Raw genomic sequence first — 27,700 nt, 5'->3', positions numbered from 1 at the left:
CCATAGGAGTGAATGAGAGTGAGTGGTTGTCTGTCTATGTCGCCCTGCGATGGACTGGCGCTCTTTCCAGGGTGTACCCCCGCCCAGCGCCCAATGAGAGACGTAAATTGGCACCGGCAGATCCTCGCGACCCTGACAAACGGGAATTAGCGGGTTTGAAGATGGATGGATGGATTACAGAATCTCTCCTGATCAGTTCTGGTCAAACTACCCTAAGCAGGCCAGATACCATCGTACTGAAAACACCAAGGCCTCTTCCTCAGAGGCTCTGTCATTGTTTTGGCTAGTTCTATCAGAGCACTGAACAACTACAGATTCATGGGACGCTCACACTGACACCTCTGCATCCCAGGGCGGTTTGCTTCAAAACCCTTAAACCAAATAAACCCTGTGTCCACATTTGACCAGCAACCCTTCAACTTGACTCCGTCTCATTTCATTCAAAACCGCAACAATATTCATCAGATCAAACTAAAAATTTACAGTGTGTCTATTGAAAAATCACGGAACAACTGGTAAAAATTTCTGATTTTTTTTTTTAGACCGAAGTGCGTGTGCCATTTGTTAAAATGAGATGGAATGACCCTATAATCCTTGTTTGTATTCAGTTGATGTGTGACGAGAGCATTGTGCTGTGCTGCTAGCACTGTGTGTGGGAGCAGGAGGTGAAGAGGCACAGCAGGATGAAGCAGTCGATGAAGAGGATGGAGTAGAAACATCTCTGTGTGTGTAAACTGCGTCCTCTCTGAAACCGAATCAGCAGCAGAGCCAGCAGACAAAAGAAGGTGACGGTGTTGAGGAGGAGGAAGAGGCGGATGTAGGAGGCGGAGCCGGGTAGACCGTCACTTCCTGCTGTGGCCACCATGTGAACCTCCTTAAATTTGCGGCCCCTGATTAAAGCCGCCTTCCTGTTCCTGCGTCCCTGTGAATAATCCATGAAGGCGTCGCCATCCTCTGGACTGTCCTCGTACGTCCGCTTTGACGTCCTCTGTTTCTCCTTCTTCTCGTTCAACTCGATCTGTGTAAAAATGTCCGGCAGGCTCTCAGAAAGCTTGGCTCTCTTCCCTGCTTTGCCTTTGCTCTGTTTCTTGGACATAGCAAACATTTTCTCTATCACCTCCTCCGTCTTGCGTTTGTCGGAGAAGTGGAGGAGGCGCTCTGCGGTCTTGTGGAAGCTGGCCGTGTTGAGGACTTGTCCCAGGATGTGTCCCTCCATCTGCTGGAAGACAGGCTTCACGTGCTGCAGATTGTCCTCCATCACGTTGACGTACTCCTCCACCTCCTCTGGTGTTCTGTCCACCAGGGCCGCCGTCTTCTCAAACACCACCTTCTTTTTATCCATAAGCACCATGGCAAACAGAGCCTTAGAAGCTGTTTCAGCGGTCAGTAAGTAGACCGTGTAGCTGTGGTATTTCATGTTCACGTAGATGTCTACTCTCTCACTGTCTCCACGCAGGGTAAAGCTCTGAACATCCACGTCTGGTCCAAAGAAGATGTAAGCCACCCTGGTGTGAGGGTACCTTAGTGGGACAGTGACGTTGACGTAGTTGGAGCCATTGTACGGGTATCCTCGAGGGTAGTTCCAGTAACCCATCAGCCCTGGTTTACTGTAGCCTGTGTCATCCATCCAAAACATTTGATATTTGTCCTTCCCATGGGACACAAACGCTCCATTCACGCCATCTACTGTGGTGCCTTTGAATGGAAGCTCTGTGTTGTGAAAGAATGCACTCATGGTCCTGGTGGGGCTGTCAGGATCCACATGGATGTGGTCCACCAAAAGCAGGAGCTGTGGGTGGAGAAGGATGAGGTTCCTCTGGAAGCTCCTGATCTTCAGGCCTGGATCATAAGCAGAGCGCCCCTCCCCTCTAATGAAGACCATCCCGTCTCTTTCCATCGCAGCTTCCACTCGTCCCTGAGCGTCTGCTGCCAGCCCCACTTTGTACTTGAGCCACTTAGAGTCACAGGCCTCCGTCACCTGTCCCGCCCACGGCTTGAAGCAGCTTCCTGACAAGTCTGAGCCAAATACCACAGCGTTGTTTAAGAGCGTGTACTTGGGCCCGTACAGAGCCTCAGTGATGAAAGGGACTCCATTGGGGGCGAAGGTGAACGTGTTCTGGTCGGGGTGCTCGTGGCCAGCATTGAAGTTCCTCCAGCCTTTGATCCACTCTCTGTACTTGTTCTTATGGACTATATCAAAGATGGCCCGTCCTCCCAGCTTCCCAGACTTAAAGGACAGGAAGGTGTTGTTGGTGTCTGCAGGTAAAGCACTCCCGTACGTCACCACCCCCCAGTCCTCGAAGTAGTGAAGCCTGGAGGCCCCAAAGTCTGAGGGGGGTTTGGGGATCAGATCTGGGTTATACCTGAAGAAGAAGGAACCAAATGAAAATCATGGCACTCAGCAACCCTACAGTATGTTTCATGTTTACATGGGCCGTGTTGTAAAAGTCATACTACTCATACTAAATGTGACATCTAAATGAGTACGTAGTGTGTTCACATTAGATCAGTGGTTCTCAACCTTTTCAGCCCCTGACCCCCAAAAATAAAGCTTTCAGAGACTGGGGACACCCCCACTGTTGCTCAAGGTGGTTGAACACAGACATGAACATTGAGGAACAGCCAAATGGAGACAGGGTCATCTATAAGGGGGAACAAAGGGGAGAGTTTTTGGGGTCCATCCATAAAGTCAGCAAAATGATCCTTCTTTCTATGAATCTGTGATAACCACATTTATTTATTCATTTGAATAATATCCACTGTTATTCAGAAAGTTTAACATTATCATAGTCATCTTAAAGATGGAAATCCATGCTTTAATTAGAAATATAAATGGGTTAAAAGTGATTTTTTAAAAATGGTGGAAAAGGTGGTTAAATGGGATTTAAAAACCACAGAAATTGGTTCAAAGTTGCAAATTAGAGTGGACAAAAACAGACAGAAAATGTAGTAAAAAGGGTTCAAAGTGTCAAGATTGGTTTAAAAGTGGCAGAAATAGGAGAGGGGGGGTTGGGGCAATGTAATTCAAAAAGTAGGAAGAATTAGTTTAAACTGGCAAATCGTGAATGTGGTTAAATTGGCAATAATAAGCATGAAATATGCATAACCCATCACACTGCTTCACACCATTTACACTGATGTCCACCCCATATATCAATACTTGCGACCAGTACAAGACGAAACCTTGTCTGTAGTGGTTGCATTTCAGAGCATGGTGGAGGCCGCAAGACGTTTAATGTGAACCCAACCACTAGGAAGGAGTGCATCATAGTGTATCATGTTTCCCTGCAGTCTGTGCCTTCTCCTCGCTCTCTTTTCTGTTTCAGGCGTCTTGATGCTGGAGCTGACGGTTCCTGACCGATGGTTCGCGGCTCAACTAGTCTGGAACACTCTGATGGTCTATCCTTCTATCCTATTCTGTTTGCCCCTCTGTTCACTAACCCACCCAGTCGAAGCGGATGGGGTTAGTGAACAGAGGGGCACCTCTGAACCTGGTTCTGCTGGAGATTTCTTCCTATAAAAAAGTTTTTAAGAGTTTTTTCTTCCCACTGTTGCTAAATGCTTGTTCATGTGGATCTTGTTGGGTTTTTTCTTTCTTACTAAGGACTCTATATTTTGTTAAGCGCTTTGAGATGACTTTGTTGTAATTTGCGCTATGTAAATAAAGTTGAATTGACCTGCATTAAATATGGTGAAAAAGGGTTAAAAATGACAATACTGGGTCAACCTGTGATGTGGGAAAAGTGGTGGAAAGTGTTTTTAAGTGCCAACTATGTCTTGAAAGTAGAAAAAATGTGCAGAAAAGGCATTGAAATGTGGCAGAAATGTGAATAATGTAGCAAAAAAAAAATCATTAAAAAAGCAAAAATATGGCAAGAAAACGTGATGAAAATATTTTAAAATATGGCAAGTTTGGTGTTGAAAAAGGGTAAAAAATAAGCAAAAATTGCCTCAAACCAGAAAAATGCTGCTTATCTGGTTTTTGATGTTTCTGTATTTCTGTTTAGGTTTTAAGTCAGTAAAACAAAATAACCACACCGTTTATTTGTTATGCTGATTTGGTTTTAAAACGGATTAACCAAAGAACGAACAGTACACACAGCCTTTTTTATTAGGAGGAGAATATGAAGTAGTTACCAGATGAACTCTGTGTGGAGCGTACACCAACGCTGGCCTTTCCCCGCCTGTCCGGGTCCCTCTGAAACCCTGTTCTGATGGATGAGGTCTGCCAGCCAGTTCCCACTGCCATTCCTCATCACGTAGTGGTCTAAGAAGACCAGTTGACTTTCTGGTCCATAGAACCAGTTATAGTTAGAGTCAGCAATGGCCACAGTACGCTGAAATCCTAAAAATATCAAATAGATACCATTAAAAAAGTATCCATGGGGATGTGACGATCTCTGAAGGTCAATGAACGAGACAATATACAGTACGATAATTATACGGGACAATATTTTTGGAAAGGGAAAAAAAGACCAAAAACTCTACATCAGACATGGTCAACTGGTTGCCCTGGGGCCACATGTGGCACTCAGTCTAATTTTGTGTGGCCCCCAAAACAAATCTCCAAAAATAGTATTTCAAGTTGGAAGGAAGATAAAGCTCAATGTAATACACAAAAAAATACACAAAGGGCCTCTTATCGCTCTAACTATGGATTTTAATTATTCATCATTTTAAACTTAAGCAACACCTAACCTGGACGGGACCAAGGTATGAAGTGGATCAGATCTAAGCGAGTATAAAAGCTCCGCCTCCTGCTGCACTAACAGTGTTGCTCTTCAATGTCATCATGGATTTATATTTATTATATTTATTTAAGATCATAAGCTGTTCCTCCATTCATTGTAAAGACGCTCAGTCTGCCAGTTCTCTCCATTGATTGGTCAGACGCTGCACTCTCCACCCCTTTAATGTGAACGCGCTCGTACCGAGGCTGTAATCACTTGGCTTAAATTAGCGTGATTTGATTTCAGCTCCTGTCTGACGGGGAACGTTTGGTTAGTTCAAGCTAACAGAGATGAATCCAATCTAGATTCGTAGTACAGGACACAAAATGACAACAAAGTCAGACACAACAACCACTTAAACAAAATGACAAACAACAACACAGTATTACAGAATGGCTCCAAAGACACTCAGACTGTCAACAAAAATGACAGAAAAATACAGAAAACAACAATAAAAACACAGTGACATCAAAAATGCACAAATCGACAACAAAAATGTAGAAAATGACAGAAAAATACATAAAAATTACAAAAACACACATAATGACTAAAAAGTGAAAAAACCAACAAAACCACAGACCCAAAACAACCCTTTCCCCCCTTGTATTAACGCTCAGATTGGTCATTATTTAAATGCTAACATGAATGTTGATAATGTGGCCCTAGGATCAATGTATACTATTATATACATGCAATACAAGGATAATCCACCATGGGGCAGTAATTAGCTCAGCAAAGGCCTTACACGCAACTCTGCAAGATTATCATTTATGAGGAAAGACGCACATTAAGGTAAGAAAAACATTCATATTTTTACTGAAACATCAATAGTTGATGCAGTGTGATATTAGTTTATATTTCATAATCTCTGTTTTACTAAAACAGATTATGTCAGTTCCATTGGTGATATCTCATTGTTGCATGAAAATAGCACTAAAAAATGTTCTTATGTTACTAATTTGTTGACATGTTGGCTATTTAATATGTTTTTGTTGGTTTAAAAATATATATATATATATATATATATATATATATATATATATATATACAGTATATATATATATATATATATATTTGAGCACTGAGACCGGATATAATGAATATGATCCAAATTAAAACTCATAAATGAAAATTTATATTTGAATTATTCTTTTTTATAATTATATGTGTGTGTTTTTAATAGTGAAATTGTGAGAGTAAACAATGATGTGTGGATTTATTCCATGTTTTAAAATTCTCCCTTTCTGTGTAATTCACAACCAACAACGCTCTATGTTTGGGGTTCTCAAAGCGTGGGGCACAGATATTGTAGGGTAGGGATGTCAAAATCATTTTAGTTCAGGAGCCAAATATGGACCAGTTTGACCTCAAGTGGGCCGTAGATTTTAGGTGGGAAAAAATAATTTAGATTTTGTCACCAATTTTTGTGTAATTTCGACGATGTTTGTAAGAAATTGCAAGATTTGTGGAAAAATTGAGACTTATTTCCACAGTTTGTAACTAAAAATGATTGCATTCATGTGATATAAACAAAAGAAAAATGCAAACCCCTAAAATAATGCTGAGTTTTATTAAATTGGTGAATTTGAGATACTGTATGTATCCACAACTGGGTTATTTGGTAATTTACACAATAGATCATGTTTTCTCAGTCATTTTTACTTTGTTTTGCGGGACGATTTGGATGTTCTAAAGGGCCAGATTTGGCCCCCTGGCCTTGAGTTTGACACATGTACTTGACAGACAACATGAATTATTGTGTAATTTACCAATTAATCTAGTAAGAGATATCTCAAATTCAGCAATTTAATAAAACTCAGCATTATTTTAGGGGTTTGCATTTTTCCTTTTTTTATGTCACATGAATGTGATTTTTAATTACTAATTATGGAAAAAACTCAATTTTATTCCAAAAATTTTGCAATTTCTCATCAAATAAATGGTAAAAAGATTTTTTCAACTGAACAGATACAATTGAAAACTAAGGCACAATAATATTAAAATGGTTTAATTTAAATCTATGACACCCCTGCTCTAAAGGGCTGGATTTGGCCCCCGGGCCTTTGGTTTGACACATGTTGTAGGGCCTTCATTCAGTATATGTCACTTACTGTATATGTAGAAATACAAACTAATATGAACATTTCCTGAGATACACACAAACATAGTATTGTGAACGTCAGAGGGTACCAGGCAGGATGGTTCTGTAGAGGAAGTCAAAGTGTCTGAGGAGCCAGGGGTGCTGGAAGTGGCTGATAGCAAAGTGACGCTGCACCAGGAACATATACTGGAACAGAGAGCGAGTGGTGTAGGTCCCATAGGCCACGCCCTCGTACAGCGAGCCGTCAGTCACATCCTGCAGGAGCACCATGGACTTCTCCATGATGGACAAGACCTGCTTGGTCCACAGGTAGGCCTCCTGGAGGTAACCTGGAGCACAGGAGGTAACACACCATTCATTTCATTACATTTAACCCTTATTCTAAATACTGTGGAACAGAATTGCATAACAATATTTGACACGAAAATGACCATTTTCCAATTTAAATGGATTTTGGTAGATCAATAAAAACCATAAATTATCTTAAACAACAAAATAGTGTTTATTATTTCCATCACTGAGTGTGAACATAATGTGTAATATAATTAAAGAACATTAGGACTGCATTGTTCACAAAGCATAAACTTAAGTTTTAATAAGATATATTCATGCTTTTCTGGATTTTCTTGTAAAATTTCTCAAACAAATGTTTTGTTGTGTATTAAAATAAATAAAAAACAGCACTTAGTCCAGAACATTCTCGAAAAGTATAAATTGAACAGTGTAAAATAGTTAGAATATCTGTGGATATCATGAAACAAACAGAGCAACTAATAACGCTGATGAATTTAGTTTGAAATAGTTTTTCTACATAATTTATGATTTATTTATTTTGGTTCTGAACCCTGTCTGAGTGTCAGTGTGGATTGGAGACACTGTCTGCTCCACTAGGACCATTGTCCCTGCTAGCTGCTACATGTTAGCATTGAGGTGCTAGCTGCTACATGTTTAGCATTGAGCGATTAGCTGCTACATGTTTAACATTGAGCTGTTAGCTATTACATGTTAGCATTGAGGTGCTAGCTGCTACATGTTTAGCATTGAGCTGTTAGCTGCTACATATTAAGTATTGAGCTGCTAGCTGATACATGGTTAGCATTGAGGTGCTAGCTGCTACATATTTAGCATTGAGGTGCTAGCTACTACATATTTAGCACTGAAGTGCTAGCCGCTACATGTGTGCTAGTCGCTACATGTTTAGCATTGAGGTGCTAGCTGCAAGCATTAAGGTGCTAGCTGCTGCATGTTTAGCATTGAGATGCTAGCTGCTACATATTTAGTGTTAAAGTGCTAGTTGCTACATGTTTAGCATTGAGGTGCTAGCTACTACATATTTATCATTGAGGTGCAAGCTGCTATATGTTTAGCATTGAGATGCGAGCTGCTACATGTTTAGCATTGAGGTGCTAGCTGCTACATGTTTAGCAATAAGGTGCTAGTTGCTTCATGTTTAGCATTGAGATGCTAGCTGCTACATAGTGTTAAAGTGCTAGTTGCTACATGTTTAGCATTGAGGTGCTAGCTGCTACATATTTAGTGTTAAAGTGTTAGTTGCTACATGTTTAGCATTGAGGTGCTAACTACTACATATTTAGCATTGAGGTGCTAGCTGCTATATGTTTAGCATTGAGATGCGAGCTGCTACATACTTAGCATTGAGATGCGAGCTGCTACATATTTAGCATTGAGGTGCTAGCTGCCACATGTTTAGCAATAAGGTGCTAGCTGCTATATGTTTAGCATTGAGATGCAAACTGCTACATGTTTAGCATTGAGGTGCTAGCTGCTACATGTTTAGCAATAAGGTGCTAGCTGCTTCATGTTTAGCATTGAGGTGCTAGCTGCTTCATGTTTAGCATCGAGGTGCTAGCTGAGGCTAGAAGAGCCAATATCATCCCACCAGCAGCAAAAAGGGGCGTTTTGGTTTGTAAGCAGGTACACGCCCATCACAGGCAGAAACACCCCCTTCTTCTTATTTTCTTCTAAATTGTAACTAAACATACCGTCTTGATCGATATTTCATCTGACCAGATGCAAAAAGGGTTAGGATTACTCCTACTTCTGCTTTGACGGAAGTCAAGTAGCGGAAATGATGTTTTTTCAAAACCTTTCTGATTGGTTGGTGAAAAGGTACCGCAACCCCCACTAAGGTGGTTTTGTAGCCCATCCAAAACGCCCCACAACTGGCCTGAACCTGCTCAGAAGAACTCCGGCGATCCATAAACTCTTTTTTGCAATTTTTTTTTTTTTACACAAATGGCCTTTTGTTTTCCATCCAGTGTTTTTATTTAAACTAAAATTAACTCCCACGAAACACAGCCACAACTTCTCGTCTGGTTCTCCTGTTTCTTGTGCTGTGGTCAGTATTATTGGTATTTATATAACATCTGTAATGGACTGGAAACACAGCTTCTAATGCTTTCTCCAAACAAACGATGATTGCCTGTCTTTAATTAGTGCTGCTAATGAAGACTTCCTTTTCAGTTGTCATAAATAACTTCTAATAATGGTTAATGTTGTGCATTCCAAGCCTGTATGGATGAAATGTTCTTTGGCTCCTTCACCATCTCTACTAGCTGTGCAGAACAAACAAAACAACCAAACAAACACACGTTCATGGGTCAGAATCCACTACCTTGGGTCATGTAAACCAGACTTCCTGTGAGCAGCGCCACACAGTTGGTGGGTTGATGGTTATGCAGGTACTGGAAGCCCCATCCACGGATGTACGACTTATCATACATCTGGCGTGACGCGTTGCCGATCACCTGCAGGAAGCGCTCCTGTTGACCCTTGTTCAAGTACTCATACAGGAAGTCGTAGGCCGTGGCGAAGCCAACCAAAGAGTGTGCTAACGGAACCTCGTCCCAGGGGGCGTCTTTCACCAACCTGCAGTGGATACCAAGACAGAGTCAGGCAGAGACACATGTGGAACACATGGAGAAAAGATTCACTGCAATAATAACAAGGCTTCTCAAATTCCTTTAATGTCCAGTCCCTTTGAAAGCAAACACAACTGCGCTCAGTAGCACTTTACACATTGTTAGCAGCTGCTAGAGCCAGTGTAAAGAGTACTGATATCTCTTAATCAAGTAGAAGTATTGTTACTCGATTGAAATTGGACTCATGTACATATAAGTCCTAGATAAAATACTTAAGTACAAGTAAAAAGTAGCTGAATATGAGAAAAGAGGAGTGTACAGAGAGAACAGGAGCGTTGAGGATCTCCTTTGTTTTGAAATCTGTATACCAACGCTTAGACAATGCAAAATCTCACGCGAGAATGTTGTTCATTAGGGATGTAACGATTAATCTTAAGGCAGTTAAAAATCGATTCACAACCATACTGTGAAAATTGAATCGCAGTACTTTTTTTTTAAACAACAGCTATATCCTCTTGTCCAGAAGTGTTGGCGGCGGGAGGAATCTGCTACTACGTTCTTTCCGGCCGCCTTCTACTCTTAAACATGTTCATAAATGATTCCTGACCCCTTTAGCACTGAAAGAATATCTGTAATATTACGTGAATATGTGTAAGAGTCACGTTTTTCTATTAGCTGTCTGCTAGCATAGCATCTCTTCTTCACTGCAAGAATTTCTGCATGCCAACCGACAACTGGGTTACCAGCGCCCTCTGCTGGTCCAAACAAATATATGATGTAAATATAGTGAGATTATTGATTTTTTTTTTTTTTCTAAAGTCCAATTGTTAAGGCACAAAATACATTTTCAGTTGCACTTTTAAAAAGAAAAAACTATTATGCAGTTTTGCATTGTTTACTATAGAACCAGAATTTAAATTAATAGGCTTCTTCTTCATTTGTATTATTCCTTTATTTATTTCATTCAAGATTTATTTTGTTAAATTGCATTGTTTTTAATAGTTTATCAAGGGATTCTTTTGACAATAAAAAATAAAAGGAAAATAGTACAGTCTACATTTGTGTACAGTCCCGTTTTGTAAAATAAATCGTGAGAGAATCATATCGTGAACCCAGTATCATGAATCAAATCGTATCGGGAGTTGAATGAATCGTTACATCCCTAATGTTCATTGATTACAACTCTGCATTTAACTCTCTTGTCCCAGGTAAACTGGTGGAAAAACTCACGTCTCTTGGTCTCAGTGATGCTATGTGTAAGTGGATTTTTAGCTTTTTAACTGGTAGATCACAGAGAGTAAAAATCTATGACTGTCTTTCTGACGTACTGTTTGTGAGCACTGGATCTCCTCAGGGATGCATTTTTAATCCTTTGCTTTTTGCTTTGTACACTCATGATTGTGCAGCTTCTTCTGACTCCAGTTTGATCATCAAATATGCTGATGATACCACCTTTATTGGTCCATCACTGAGAATGATGAATCATCTCACAGAGCAGAAATTGAAAATGTTGTTCAGTGGAGTAAAGAAAACAACCTCCTGTTGAACACATCTATAACATATTAACTTGTTTTTGCAAAATCCGTGCATCATTCGTTCATTTGTTTTTCATTATGTAACAAAAACATGAAAAACGAAAATAAAACACTCATTATTTGATATTTGTTTCCAAAACCAAAAAGGAAAAAATGGAAAACGCCTTGTTTTTCAGATTCAAGCCATTTTGCTTCGGTACAGAAAACAAAAAACAAAAAACTAACACCTTTATTTGTTTTCTCCATTACCGATTTGCCAAAGTACGTGACCCGGAAGTGAAGCGTTACACATTCCGAGATATCTTTGGCTCTGCAACACTTAGGAGTCTCTAAATCCTCTGAAATGAGGAGGTTCTGTGCCCAACACCAGCTAAAGCGTTTGGGATGCACAGTTGGAAGCAGCGATCTTGTAATGCCGAACTGCTGCTAGCATAGCCGTTACCGTCGGATGAGAGTACACTTCCATGAAAAACGAATGAACGAATGATACACGGATTGTGCAAGTTTCTGGGTTTAACTGGGTCTAATGACCTGCGATGGGACAAAAACACTAATCGCATTGTCAAGAAAGCTCGTCAGCGTCTCTTCTTTCTGCGGAAACTTAGGGAATTTACAAATAACTCTAAGATTTTGCTTAACTTTTATCGCTGCACAATAGAAAGTCTGCTTGTTAGCTGTATGGCTGTGTGGTTCAGTAACATCACAGCCAAAGAAAGGAGAACTCTGAACAAGGTGGTTCGCTCTGCAAGAAGGACTGTGAGCTGCCTGTTCTGGAGGATCTCTATGATTGCAGCTCTGAAAATCATCAATGACTCTTCTGGTACTGGCCACACTAGTAAAGCCATGTTCCAGCTCCTTCCCTCCAGGAGAAGATATCGTTCAGTGAGATGCAGGACATCTCGCCACGATAACAGCTTCTTTCCACAAGCTGTTATCAGGCTGAACAAAGCACTTTGAAGGCTGTTCTTGCACTTTTTTGTTTTATTGTTGTATTGTTTTAAGTAAGCTATATGTGTGTTTTTATAGTGTCAAATGTTTCCCTTTGTACTTTTACTGTGTTAATTATATTTGTGTATTTTGGTGTTTGTTGATGCTGTCTCTGGTGCACACTGGTGTATTTTTGCACAAATATTCCAATGTGGTTTTTTCCCACTGCAAATGGTAAATAAACTGAAACTTGAATTAAATAGTACTCAAAGTAAAAGTTACGGTAACACTTTATAATAACTATCCATTATAAGTAGTTAATAGATCATTAATAAACTGTTAAATGATGAGTTATAAACAGCTTATTGAATATTTGCTAACAGTTTAAGGGTTTATAACTATATCTATAGATAGTCAATAGATAACTTACAAGCTGTTAGTTAACAATTTAAAAATGACATTAACTGTGTTTTAATGATTTATAACTATACCTTATAAATTACTAATATAACTACTACTAAGTAATCTAATTACTAATGGCTTGTTAGGTTTCAGTTAAAACTTTATATACGTTATTCTAAACTATTCCTCATTTACTAACGTATATTTATATATAAATATAGTTATATAAGTTGGTTTAGAACTACAGGAAACGTCTGACATCTGTAATTGTTAACAAAGGTTTCAGTACTAAATATTAAGTTCATTTGCTCTCTCAGATGTGTGTGTGGGGGGCGGTGGCTGCTTCTCGGGGACATCTGAGGACTGCTCTACTGTGGGGGGGTGGCCTGGGGCTCCCTGGCCCCCACTCTTTCTGCTGGCCTGGCTACATCTGTGGGCCCGGGGCGGTTCCTGGGTTTGGAGTAGCAGTTTTTGCACATATACTGGTATACGATGCACTGGCACGCCTTGGGATGTGAGATAAAACTCATACTGGGCTTAACTTTAGACACGTTAATCCCAAATACCTGCTTTAGGTACTACCATTCACTCCTTCCCTCTGTCCACAGCCACCACCATTATAGCTAAGCTTCACATTAGTCACCAGACTGGCTTGATTACACAACATAATAAGCACAATTTGTTCTACTTCACATCTCAACCTCACTGTATAACAATCTATTCTTCCCCACCCTTTATATTTCCTACCTGTCACAGAGCAGCTGTACTACAAACCAGGTTATCAGCAAGTTTACTAAACCAGGTGATTTCAGCCTGGCTACGTGCACATCCACATAAAAGGGGCAGAGATCTGACCAATCACAAACATGGGGAAACTGTGGAGAGCAACTTATGTCACAATTGAGGAATATTTCTTTAAAAATATACAAAATTTAAATCCATAATTCGGACTAAAAACAACACTGTTGCGGCAGAATAAGCAGGACTAAAACAACACAGGCAGAGAATTGATGAGTGTCAATGCTTATATGAGTGAGATTAACCATTGCAGGCAAGCACCACGTACTCTTACACAACATGTTTTGGTCCTGGGTCTTAAAAAAATGACATTCACAACGTTTACAGATGTGGGGGGGGGGGGGGGGGGGGGTGTTCAACTCCAAAATAGACATACACCAAAAACAGTGTTTGTGTAGCTTTGAACAAATAAGTAGGAAAATTACAGTTACAGAACTGCTTTCAAACTAACCACATTTATTTCCACAGAACCCATAAACAGGCAAGAACAAATGTAGTTTATACCAGTGGTTATCAACATTTCTTGGCTCAACTACCTCCTTTCTCTCATTTCTGAATATAATATTTTGTCTAACTACAACATTTTACTCAGAATACTGTAAGAAAAACAACTATAGATCATAATGATGAATGAGTGATAACACACATTTTAAATAATCTCATTTTGTATTTAAGTGGAAAGAAACAGTATTTAGTGCCTCATGAATAGATTTATTATTATTATTATTATTATTATTATAATATTAATTTGAGAAACTCTGGTATATACAATAGAGTGAGTGAGTGTGTGTCATGGTTATTATACTTCTTGTAATTTAATATGTTTGGTTATTTTGTTTTTCAGATTTTACCTATTTTTTATTTAGTTATTTTCCAATGAAGTTTAAGTTTTGCTTCCACAAGATTCTGATTCTGTTAAGTTTTTAAAGCAGAAATAAGTAACTTTTTCGCCTTAATAAATCCTTCTCATAGTCCCTGTGGGGGGTCTTTCATCACCGCCTGCTGTCTACGGCCAGATAACAGCACTTGCAACGTTCCTGTCTCCAACCCGGTGGCAAGACTTACTGATTTACGGCAGCCCAATACAAACACACTGTTGTCGCGGCAACAGGAACGCACACACACTCTCAACCCAGCGCTCCATCAGGCAGCACACACACAAAAAACCATCCATCCATCCATTTTCAGAGCGCTGACCAGCTGCCCGACTGGGCGTGTCTTACTGCTACGGGTGTAACGACCATAATTATGGCATTTTTTAAATTCCCCCCCGATTGGCAGGTCAGCAGAAAGCAGGGGTTTAGTCACTCTTTAAAGGGACCAGCTCATCAGAGTGTTCATGGAAACTCACAAAGACTGAAAGAGACGCAGATAATGCAATAATACGCCTTGAACAACTTTAAATAATGTAAAACCAAAGAATGCTTTGTGCTGTTGTACATTCCTATAATGTTATATAGGCCTATACCTCTCATAAATGTAACAAATTCATAACATCATACTTATTTTAGATTAATGATTCGTGAGTGGAATTTGTAGTTTTTTCACCACGGCAGACGTCACTAACCTTCACCGCCGTCGGATTATTACGTCACCCAGTGGAAGTGCGTCTGATTGTCAAAACAACGTGATGGCCTTTCCCTAACTCCTTTAGGAAGTCTCCTAACACCTTTCCTCAACCCATTGACGTCGTCTACAGGGTTAAGGAAACGTGGATAGGAAAGGAGATAGGAGGGACCAGTCTGGTCTGTTCACTACCATCTGAGAATCTCATTTCCTCTCCGTGGTGGGGGTGGGGCAGGGCTAAGCTAGACCAACAGCTGCTGAGCATATTTCCTGCATTGCAGACTGATCGGGGCCACAGTGCATCTTCAGCAAAGCTCACAGAAAGAAAAGATGAGACTGTTGAAACTTCAATTTAGGATAAATGAACTGAATTCAGGGATTGGGAACTGTACACAGTCTCTGTACCAACATTTAACCCAACATAAGGAAACTCCAGACTGAGTTATACGTGCGGAGGAAAAGGTTGAATGTGAATGTTATTGTTACAATGAGATGCTGCAGTTTGTCCAAAGAAGTGTTTCCTGTTATTCATGGTGAGAGCAACAGATAAATATTATTAGCGTATAGGAAGGAACATGTGCAGTTCCAGGATTCATACATCTGTTTGTCAGGGCCGTAGCACCACATTCTGGGCCCTGGGTACAAACATCTTGTTGGCCCCTACTGTAAGTTATGTACACAAAAACCATAACGGTCTTCTATTAAAATGTACTTAAAGGTATAGTGGACGATTTTCCAGATGTTTACAAAACAAACGCACTCTGCACATGCAACACACTACCTGCTTCCAAGTGGGAACGGCTACGTGTGCGAGAAAGCGTGCACAGCTCTGTTTACAAGATGAAGTCAGCATCGCTGATGCAAGCTTACCTTTCAAAAGAAGATTTGCACTTTTCCCACAATGTCAGACTCACCACCAATAAGGGAAAATCAATTTTCAAAGGACGCGGTGTGCTCGGGCACGAGCATGTACGACGTCCTTATGTAAACATATCACCAGAATGATTGACAACTACAGTAGGAGGACCAATAGTGTTGATGATCCACCCGGAATTACAGTAGAAGCCAAAAAAAAAAACAATGTCCAATATATCTTTAAGTACAAGTAAAATTACTGATTTTAAAATATACTCAAAAAAAGTAATCTGCTGCTTCGTAGACGGCATGAAGAAGAGAAGAGCAAAAAATCCCAATACAGACTTTTTCGAGTCACAGATTTTGTTAATCAGATTTTGGTAAAGAAAAGAGATTTACATCAACTTTATTTACCTTTTACTGATTTTTAGAACAACCCAAAGCAGCACAAGTTGTCATTTTGACTGAAAAAGCTGCTAAATGATCCAGAATGCTTCACCTCCTATAGAACTCAATGGACTAAAAGGGACGATTTACGTCATCAATGACATCATTTCAACATGGTGACGTACAGACTCTCAAACGGTAAAGTAGTCCCATTTTTAAAGTTAATAAAATGAATATGGTGCAAAATAATGTGTTTTGTTAGGTATAGATCTTCTAATAAGTAAATTTCAAAGGTTTTAGGCCACATTTGTAAAAACAGTGGAGGATCTCTTTAATCTATTTTCATCACTTTTTCTTGCCATCTTTTTATGCTTAATCCAATTTCTGCCACTTCTTTATCACATTTCAATACATTTTCTACACATTTTTCCACTTTCAAGACATTTTCAGTACTTATAAACCCTTCCCACCACTTTTCTACATAATGTTGCATATGTTGACCCATTTTTGTCACTTTTAATCTCTTTTCACCATATTTCATGCTTATTTTTGCCAATTTAAACACATTCACCATTTGTCACCCATTTTTTGCCAGTTTAAACTAATTGTTTCAACTTTTTAAATAATTGGGTTGTTTTTTTCGGTGCATCACTACATACTGTACAACCGACTCATGAGTCCGCCATCTTGTAAACATTGCAGCCTCTGAGCTGCTACGGGAAGCAGGAGGGTCAAATGCCATTGTGCTGCTGCTCTTCTTTTTACTTTACTTTATTTCGTGACCCTTTTAATTTTATATCAATGTTTTTTTTTTATTTCGCAAATTTTCGTGCCGCTTTCAGATCAAAAGCTTTTTCTTCACCTTCAATAATAACAATAATATGTTATCACAGGTGTAAAGAGTATAAAGATATATTCTACTCAAGTAGAACTACTGGTACTTGACTGAAAATGTACTCAAGTACAAGTAAGTCATACATAAAATACTCAAGTACAAGTAAAAATGAGCTGATTTAAATAGTAATCAAAGTAAAAGTTACTTTCACCCCCCATGTTTATTTTGGTAATAAATCTTGCATACAGTAAACATCTCATGTATAAACTTAAAAAGGAAGAGACACAATCTTAATTTATTTTCCACAAAAGCATCTGTATAAAAAGGTTTGTCAAAATGTATAATTATTTTTTAAATAAAATAGAAAGTGTCTATCTGTACGGTTGCCGTACAGACAACCCCCGGTGCTATTGGTACGTTACTGAAGTACAAGTACGTAGCGTCTTAGAGTTAGGTTATAATCCAATATTGCAACAATTTTTAGGGTTAGGGTAAGGTTTAGTCTCAGTCACATGACCTAAACTGACCACATAGGGGCGCTACGTACGGATAGAATGTCGGTATATTGATACGGCAACCGTACGTTAGCCACTAAAATAAAACCAATATATTGAATTCAAATTAAAAACAATTCTCAGCCTCTAAGTATAGATACATTTATGAACTCTTTATGAAAACTGAGAAAATAACCTCCACTTAATGCTGTTTTGGTGCCGTACATTACGTTTAATCTGATTGGTCGTCTATAATGTGATGCATTTGACTGTTGTCTGATCATTTCATTTTTTTTGTAGTTTCACAATGTCCATTAATCATTTTAAAACAAAAAATAATAGAGGGTTTTCATCAAACCAGAAGTGGCCATATTGGAGGTACTCAGCAGGTAAACACAGAGGAAATGGAGAATTATTGCCGTGTTTGTGGCTGTACCAATTAGTCAGACCGTGAAAAACATTTGGAGTTTTATAGACTGTCAGAGTTATCACAAATCAGGGAGAACAATGTCAACAGTTATCAGAGGAAAGGAGGAGCTTGTGGTTAGCGAAGCTAAACCTGAAACGATGAGGCAAACATCTGGACAACATCCAAACATTCTAGTGTGATTATGATACGAATATAATTCATATCAAGCTACTACGTGTGGCATTATTGACTTATTCTAATCACATTTAATAGAAGGGCTGCTCGATTATAGAAAAAATAATAATCACGATTATTATAGTCATAATTGAAATCACAATTATTTGTCAAAAAAAGTTCTTTCTTTTTTGTACAAAAAACATAAAACATTCTTTAAACATAAATAAAATCCTTCAAACACTAAAATCAAATATGTTCACTTTTGCACAAAACAAAACACTTGTTGCACGTGATGTGTCTTTGTTCTAGATCATCATCAAACACAGATCATTTCACTTGTTTAACATTGTTTTTGCTGCGTTTCTCTTCCATGTTTCAAGACCACTAGCAACAACTTTACTCACGTTAGCCTGCTAGCTTTGGCTTTGAGAGGGGCGGGGCAGAGGGGAGGAGCTTGCATGCGAGTGGATCAAAGTCGGTATTAATCATAGACATCATATACGTAGACGCTGCATCGACTGTGGAGGGACACGGCAACAGTGCCGCCATCTTGGACCGGTGGTGATGGAGGCAGCGGTGCATAGACATTATGACAGAAAGAGGTAAATCTCTAAGTAGAATTATTCGTTGAATTTTGAACCAATTTCCAAATTGTTTAATCTTTTAAAAACGTCACATGTAGCGATGATACAAGGTGCTTCATTATATATATATATATATATTTAAAATTCTGGTTTTACCACTCAACACAATCTCCACACCCACATCCTTGAATGTTTCAGTTCTTTGTCCACAATAATTAATGATGATAGTAAAATAATAATACAAAATAATATAATAAAAATCCAGTAATAAAAATAAAAACAATATTATTAATAATGAACAATATTTATTATTAATAATAATAATAAGGTAATATAAGAATAAAAAAATAAAGCAATAATAATAATAGCAATACAAAAATAATACAATGAGAACACCAGTAACTATAATATAGAAAAATATTAATAATAAAAAATATGAAAATATGATTATATGATTTATTTATTTATATGATATGATTTATAAGAATAGCAATGACAATAATACAGTAGTAGTACAATTATACAATAATAATAATAATAGTCAAATGCAATAATAGCCTTCAACAATGTTGTCAATAAAAACCTGAGCACATCTGAACGTTTTCTGGGTTACTTTTGCTCTATTTCTATCTATCCATCTATCTATCCATCATCTATCTATCCATCTATCTATCCATCATCTATCTATCCATCTATCTATCCATCATCTATCTATCCATCTATCTATCCATCATCTATCATGTCTGACGTTTGTTACAAACAAACCCCCCTAAAAACTGCTTGAGAATTGAGCGATTTATGATAACTTTAATAGTGTAAACATCATTTCTCTATAGATGTAATGCACTGTAGGAGCGATTGCCATCGGTCCAAGATGGCCGCCCTGTTGATATACCGCTCTAGTGGGTGGCAGCAGTCGATGCGGCGTCTACGTATATAATGTCTATGGTATTAATAACAAACCATAGACATATCAATCTTTGTAGATGTCCGAAATAGTGGTTTTGTTCATTTAGGGTTCTATTCTCCCATGTGCGTAAGTCCAAAAAGCCGTGCAGCGGCGCTGCTTTTGGCTGTGTGCTATTCTCCTCCTGTACTTAAGAATGGTAAAATGGTAAATGGACTAGATTTATATACTGTAGCGCTTTATCACCACTGAAACAGTCTCAAAGCACTTTACATATGAGCTCATTCACCCAATCACTCTCACATTCACACACCAGTGGGACAGGACTGCTATGCAAGGCGCTAGTCAACCACTGGGAGCAACTTAGTGTTCAGTGTCTTGCCCAAGGACACTTCGACACATAGTCAGGTACTGGGATAGAACCCCCAACCTCTCGATCAGAAGACGACCCTCTACCACCTGAGCCACAGTCGCCCTTAAGACTTAAGACAGTCGCTGTGCGCCTTCATCCCAGCTACGCACTGTGTGTTCCCATTCAAATCTGGCTTTACGCGCATTCTCCGGTGTGCGTAAGTTCTTTTCCTCTTACGTTCTTCTAACCCTGGAATAAGTGCAGCGCCCCCATAAGGTGAAACATTATATTGCACTAGAAATGTGGACTTAGTTACATTTGAAGCCACATGGACTTGTGCGTCGTGCAGCAGCAGCTGTGATCACTCAGCTGCTGCTGCGCCATTAATTAAAACTCTGACAGACACAGACTTCTGTCCACGTTGGTCACAGTGATTCAACTATTTTCATACTATGTCCAACGTAAAGTCACAGTTTGATCCACTACAGAGTGAAACAAGCTGTCATATGCAGATGAGGATGGACCACAAACTGTTCCCACACATAATTTAATGAGGCTCAGCTCAGGTCACTTTAAACTATTTATATTTAAAACTGTTTATTATAGAAGTTAATAATTCTGTTTCACTGTAAACATCCCTCTGTATTAAAGCAGGACGCTCTGTGGATGCGTTATATACTCATATCTCCATCATCTAACTCTGTCACGCTTTACAGTGATGATGGAGGAGAGATATTTTAACTGTGACTCAGTCACTCTGCAATAATCTGATCAATGATCTGATCAAATCAACCTGTTACATTGTTTATTAATGAAGGCGTTTCAAATTAAAAGATTTTAATGACATTTACAAGCGTTGGGAAAACTCCATGTTCCGTGATTTCTAGACAGCCCAAAAAAAAATGACATCACCGCCTCCTTTCCTTCAGCCCGCCTTCGATCACAGACTACGCGCTTTTTGGCTCCTTACGCGTGGTGGGCGTGTCAGCAGCCTGGACCGGAGAATAGGCATTGGAGAGAAGTGCGTAACTGCAGGTGCGCAAAAAAGCGCTAAAGTCCAGACGGGAGAATAGAACCCTTAGCAAATAAAACATCTGTAAAAAAAATTAGACATATATATATATATATTATTATTATTATTATTAGTTGTTTTTTTCTCATTATGTTATTTTTGTAATTGTTGGGTGTAATAATCAAAATCGTAATGAAATTTCGATTAATTTAATAGCCTGCTACAGTAACAACACAGCGCTGTATTTCTCATTGTATTCCAGGTAAAAGGTCTGACCTTTATCTAAATGATGACCCAGATTGGGTTAGGGTTAAAACCAGGTAGTTGATAATATCGGGATAAGCAATAGATGGAAAACTCTCTGGGTCGTCATTGATCCAAGACAAGAGAGCCAACACGTATTGATCTACACCACCAATAAAACCGAACTTTTACAAAATTTGTGCTCTTTTCTGCAGACCAAGTCCTTCCCTGTATGCCTTTGCATCCATAACGCATTTTAAGGAGCTTTTCTGTGGTTTATCCATCACACTGTTTACCTCCAATATGGCCGCACATCCGGGTTACTGCTCAGAACGAGACCCTCTATAGTTTACTCAGTAATGGTTGGGTGTAGAAATGTAACTCATTACTTTCCTTATTTTAAAACATACTTAAGTACAAGTACAATTACTGATTTAGAATAATACTCAAAAAGTACAATATTTTTATATTATTATGACCAGTTTCCCACTAATGTCCAATGTAGGTTCAGCTCATCTTTGCATGTATTTAAAAAACAAATGTGTGATTTTATTTATTTTTATCATTTATTTTGATTTAGGAAATGTTTTATTTGAACACGTACGTGATGAGTTTGCTTTACAGAAAATACACTTTTGCTTTTGTCTATTTTATTTGTAAAGTGTAGGAAAAATGACAACAGGTTTTGTCTTCAGCCTGAGGAGTTTAGTGGTTGGATGGATGTGCTTTGTCACTGTTTTTGTTTGTGAAACTGGCCTGTTTATTTGTTTATTAGGGAATCCCCATTAGCTAGTGCCATGGCAACCAGCTAGTCTTCCTGGGGTCGTCGTCTGTTTGGTGTTTATTTTTGGTCCAGTGTCTTGTAAGACCATGTGCATGACACTGAAATAAAAATCAATCAATCATCAAATCAAAACATGATCTGAACTATTAAAGAGATTCTTGGTCTGTTTTTACTTTAGTCCAAACATCTGTTTTATCTTCTGAAAGCTCCACATCAGCAGTGGTTTATGACTTTAATCTATGAAGTCTGTTTCTAGGGCCTTTACTATAGTTCTCTACAGTCAGGACTAAATCCTGGACTTTGTGTCCGCGCTACATCAGGGTTTCTCAAATGGGGGTATGTGTACCCTAGGGGTGCGGGGGGAGGGGGGGGGGGGAATACTTGAGAGAGATGAAATTTAACATTCGAAAGCATTAAAAATATGGGGCTTTACAATGTTTGTTTAGTTAATGATAATCATACTAAATATTATCAGCAAATCACAAAACGACAACAAAATACACACAAAATAACAGAGAAACAAACAAAACGACATGAGGAACAACCAAAAACACACACACACTGAGAGAGAATCATTTAAATAATACCAACAACACAAAAAACAAAAACAAAAACACACAAAAAAACAGAAAAACAACAAAATACACACCAAATTACAAAAAACAAAATGATTTGATGAGAACATTAACTGAAAATACAAAGTTAAGTTTTGGAGATGACCAGAATTCATAAAAATTATATAAATAAATCTATTCAGGAGGCACTAAATCTGGTTTTATTCACTTATTTACAAAGTTAGATTCTTTAAAATGTGTGTCATTATGATTCATAGTTGTTTTTTCACAGAATTCTGAGCAAAATGTAGAAGTCAAACATAAGGAGGGACATGGAATTAAAATGAAGAGTGATGGGTGACGTGAGCTAAAAAAGTTTTAGAACCACTGCTCTACATCAGTGTTTCTCAAATGGGGGTACGTGTACACCGAGGGGTACGGGATGACACTACAGGGGGTCCTTGAGAGAGAGGAGTGAAGTCTTGGTCCCACCCCAGGCGTGAGATGACTGGAAATGATAAAAACTATAGAAATGAATCAATTCAGGAGCCACTATATCAGTGTTTTACAACCTTGGGATTGTGACCCCATGTGGGGTCGCCTGAAATTTCTGAAAAATTAAAATAGATTTTTAATTTTATTTATTTTTTTATTAAAACTACACATTATCTTAAACAGCTGTATTTCTATATTTTCACTTTGTGAAATATACATAAATCTAGTTCAACTAAAATCCAGTAAAAAAATATCTGAGCTGAAACATGATCAAAAATGAATTCTAAAATAAAAAAAATAGTCTTTGGGGTCAACCACTGCACTAAATACTGATTATTTCCACTTATTTACAAAATGAGATTATTTAAAATGTGTGTAATCACTCATTCATTATCATCTATAGTTGTTTTTAAATAGTTTTCTAAGCAAAATGTTGGAGTTGGACTGAAAAACTAAAATGTTGGTACTTGGATTCAGAAATAAGAGAAAGGGGTACTTGAGCTAAAAAGGTTTGAGAACCCCTGATCTACATGATGCAGATCTTTCCTACAGCAGGGCCACTGGGGGCCCGTTCCCACAATTCAAACACAGGAAGAAGTAAAAGACAGAAAAAGTACCAACTAGGCTGAGCCGCCATCCTCTCCATGTAGTCCCTGGCCAGGCTGAGGGCCCCCGCTCTGTGGGGGTAGAGCAGGCAGAACATGGACAGCACTCCCAGGTTGTTCCCGTACACCTCGTTCCAGCGGGCGCTGAACTCAGCAGGGCTCCAGGGGGGCAGGTACTCCTCGGGGTGCTCCAGCATGGTCTCCCCCGCCTCACGGATCCTCCTAGCCATGTCCCGGTGGGTTCCCGCCGCGGCTTCCTGCAGCCGCTCCACGTCTCCGCGGCTGAAGTACAGCATGGGGTGGCCATCGTAGTTCCCCCCCATAAATGGTATTCCTTCAGCGGGGTCGGCGTCAGCTGCAGTCAGCAGGGGCCACAGCAGACTTAAGAAGAAGACTGTGGGGGCCCCACGGGTGTGGCTTCTCATGGTCTCATCAGCGATGAAGCTGTGGCATTGCTGAAGGAGCTCAGCTGAGGAAGAGAGAAAGGATTTAAGGAAGGCGGCCCTTTTGCTTTCTTTTTTTTACTGAAGCTCTGCATTCCTTGAATGATTGGATCCAGCTGTGGCTGATGATGATGATGCAGCCTTTCCACTGATGGAGCAGCAACAAGTTCACATTTATTCAGAGGTCACAGATCACCAGCCCATGGCTGCAGGAACAACCGTTTGGTCATGTGAAACCAAGCTTTAGCACTTTAAAAGTCCAGTTTTATGCTATTTTCACACATCTCCATGTGTTCTAACAATGCCATCAACATAGTATTTAAGGTTTATTTTACTAAACTCTCCTGTTTTCTGCAGTTTTAGCCTCTGAAAAGTCACTTTAATGGCGCTTCTAAAAACAGGCTGTTTTGGGGCCTTGATGCATATGCATGAGTGGGCGTGTCAATCTTTTTTTATCCCATGTACCCCCTTTGTATTTTTGTCAAATCATGTCTTCATGTGTACCCTAGTAACAGCGTCTCTCCTAAACCCCTAAATGTTCCTTAATCTACAAATAAAAGCAACAAATGAAATTTAAAGTGTCATTTAGTTAAACCTTTAGTTGTCCTTTGTTGAATGTAGCTAATTATTGTCTCTTATGTGTCCCGTGTGATAAAATGGCCTCTACAGCAAACAATAAACCTGTTAATAAATTACAAAAATGTTTTACCAATTTTACTGTTAGTTTGTGGTGAATTTGTCCAAATAATTGCCTAAAAAGGAAATAGGGACATTACCCGGTTATTTTTTAATTAATTGTTAAATCTTTTTGAGTACCCCTGCAATGTGCTCTGGTACACCTAGGGGTACACGTACCCCTGTTTGGGAACCACTGCTGTAGACGCAGACTCCACACCACAGCTGATCACCATAGCAATTTTTTTTTCTTGCTATTAACTCTTGTTATTGTTTTCAGCCCAAAAAACTGCACAATACAGTAAAACACATGGATATTTAAGAGACTATTGTGATTGTGAGTCAGACAAACGCTGCTTCAGGGTGTGTGTGTGTTTGTCACAGCAGCAGCGGAGTCAGTCACATGTTTCAGACGTTTCAAACACTCGCCAGAGCTGCGACAGCGCTTTCTTGTCATCCTCACCTATTCTGACGACAGAAATATTCCATTTAGGACGATAATCATTTGTTTGACCAACCGCTGCGTCGCATTGGGCCACAAACACGTCATATCATGTCAAAGGCGATATAACGGCTACTAAAAGTGGAACTGATTGTGAGCGCTCACACTGCGCTTTGGATTATCTACATACTAGATAATCTTATACTAGATAATCTCATACTAGATAATCTCATACTAGATAATCTCATACGAGACAATCTTATACTAGATAACTTATAACTCATTTTAGTTCAGAGTAGTTTCATCTCAAGTGGGACACAGATTTTTTTGTGGTAAAACAAGTAATTGTAACATTATTGTTCCCTAGTTTACAGTTCTACATATACATAAAATACTAAATATCTAAGAAACCGACCATATCCAAGTGACATACTGTATATCAGTCCCAACAGGTCTATGACGTTAGATTTTCTAGATTTTTTGACCAATTTCTATTCAATTAAATGAAATGTTATGTTATACTTTGAGGAAAATTGAAGGATTTTGAGTATTTTTAACAGTTTAACTCTAAAAAATAACTGCAATCATGTGATAAACGCACCAGGATTGTTGAGTTTCATTTACACAACGATTCATGTTTTCTATGTCATTTTTACTTTCTCCTGCGGCCGACTTGGATGCTCCAAAGGGCCGGATTTGGCCCCCGGGCCACGAGTTTGACACGTGATTTATATACTGAAGGTAAATATATTATGTGTGGACAAAGGGGCGAGTGGTTAAGGGAGAAGGTTTGTAATGGTAGGCTCACTGGTTCTAATCTCCCGTAAGTAACCCAAGGTTTGATTAACCCACTTCATACCAGCTGTAATGAACCAGATACCCAGAGTTTCCCATCGCTGGGTATGTTGACCTAGAGTTTATGGATTTGTTAACCCTCCTTTATGGAACACCCCTCTGCACAGAAAATAAGCTTAACATGACTCACTGACGCACATTTGGAGTTGGAGGCAAAAGCCATAAATGAGGAAATGAGGTTAGAACCAGAATCTCCCTCTGTGTGTGTGCGTGTGTGTGTGTGTGTGTGTGTGTGTGTGTGTGTGTGATGAATATTTAGCAACTTTAACTCATAACTATGTTTATGACAATTATCAATTATAAAAATGAACAAAATCTGTGTTTGTATTAGTCAGTTCATACCTCACTTACAAAGACAAATCCCATATTTCAACACAATGCATATACATGTGTGTGTATCTATCTGTATATTAATAAATATATATTACTGAGTCGCAATAAACCATTTTCTGTCCAAATTCTCCACGTCTGATTGCTGAGAACACCTTCACTCCTACTTTGCAGCAATTTCTGCAGATGACAAGCCTTGTTTTTCCATTTCAGAAATGATTTCAGATTAGAAAAACAAAAACAAAGACATTTCTAACAACAGGGAAAATTACTTATATATTTTGGTACAAGAAAAACCTCATATGTGCTCTTATTTTGAAACGAACAACTTCCGGTCTCTCCATAATGAAAAACGGGCGTTTTTTTGGTTTTAATCTTCTGGTATTTCTGCCTTTTTGGTTTTAGAAACGAACATTGAAAATAAACCTACTTTTAAATGTTTGTTTATTCCGTAATGTCCTCGATAAATAAATATGTCTTAATTTCAACTTTGGTTTTTTTAAATTTGAAAACGAAATCAAATAAGTTGTTTTTTGTTTTGGATTTTTCCTTTTTAGAACGGAAAAAGAAAAGAAAAGAAGAAAGAACGACTTTAAAGTTGAGGACAGTGTCCAACATGTCAGTAACAGACCGTTTAAAGGCTGGGACTCACTGGGTAGGTACCCCAGGACCTGTGCGCTCTGCCCGGGCTGGACCGCACCAGGACAGGCCCTGGTTCCCCTGGTTCTCATACATACCCTCGGTAGAGAGGGTCCCTCAGCATAGCTCCATAGACCCTGGTCCTGGTCCACGGACAGGCAGCAGGAGTCCGGCTTCAGTGCGCCATGCGTCCGTGCTCTGTGTGTGTGCGGGTGTGCGTGTGTGTGTGTGTCCCCTCCCCCTTAACTAGGAGCATTAAACAGTAACAGTCTGTTTTTAAATCTGTGTTTGACTCATTTTCACTTTGTTTTATTTCATCTGTTGTTTTTGTGTTTAGCAAAAAAAAAAAAAAAGCAGGAAAAATACAATAATAATAAAATAATAAATTAATTTACTAAAACCCTAATAAAGCTGTTATTAGGTCAGTTATTCTCAACATGTGGCTCTTTTTGTCTTCATTTTAATTATTATTTCCCCAGAAAACCTTAAAGGAAACTTTTTTCTTTGGCTATTTTGCAACTTCTTTTGTCGCATTTTTGCTGCTTTTCCAAAATATTTGACACTTTTTTGTTTTTATTTTTCAGATTTTTGGCCAATAAGTTCTTTTTGACACTTTTATCCAATTTTTGTCGATTCCTTAACCATTTATTTTTTCATTTTGCCACTTTTCATCTAAATAAGC

General features: G+C 38.8%; 1 protein-coding gene across 2 annotated transcripts; it reads right to left on the bottom strand.

Annotated features, from left to right (window-relative positions):
• Positions 1-27,247, bottom strand: dse (dermatan sulfate epimerase). 2 transcript variants are annotated; one of them, XM_028440442.1, is made up of 6 exons: positions 27,117-27,247; positions 23,647-24,103; positions 9,467-9,720; positions 6,921-7,160; positions 4,138-4,345; positions 1-2,363 (listed from the first exon to the last, which is right to left on the bottom strand). In XM_028440442.1, exons 2-6 carry the CDS (start codon positions 24,057-24,059, stop codon positions 641-643), a joined length of 2,838 nt encoding a protein of 945 aa, XP_028296243.1. In that variant the 5' UTR covers positions 24,060-24,103; positions 27,117-27,247; the 3' UTR covers positions 1-640. The 2 variants fall into 2 exon arrangements, with proteins under 2 accessions (XP_028296243.1, XP_028296245.1); XM_028440444.1 differs by lacking the exon at positions 27,117-27,247 and having other exon boundaries at positions 23,651-23,762.
• Positions 27,248-27,700: the final 453 nt, after the last annotated feature.

Source organism: Gouania willdenowi (genome assembly GCF_900634775.1).
Source record: "Gouania willdenowi chromosome 24 unlocalized genomic scaffold, fGouWil2.1 scaffold_320_arrow_ctg1, whole genome shotgun sequence".
NCBI lineage: Eukaryota > Metazoa > Chordata > Actinopteri > Blenniiformes > Gobiesocidae > Gouania > Gouania willdenowi.
Note: the sequence above shows the minus strand (reverse complement) of the source record. Positions and strands in the feature narration are given on the sequence as shown.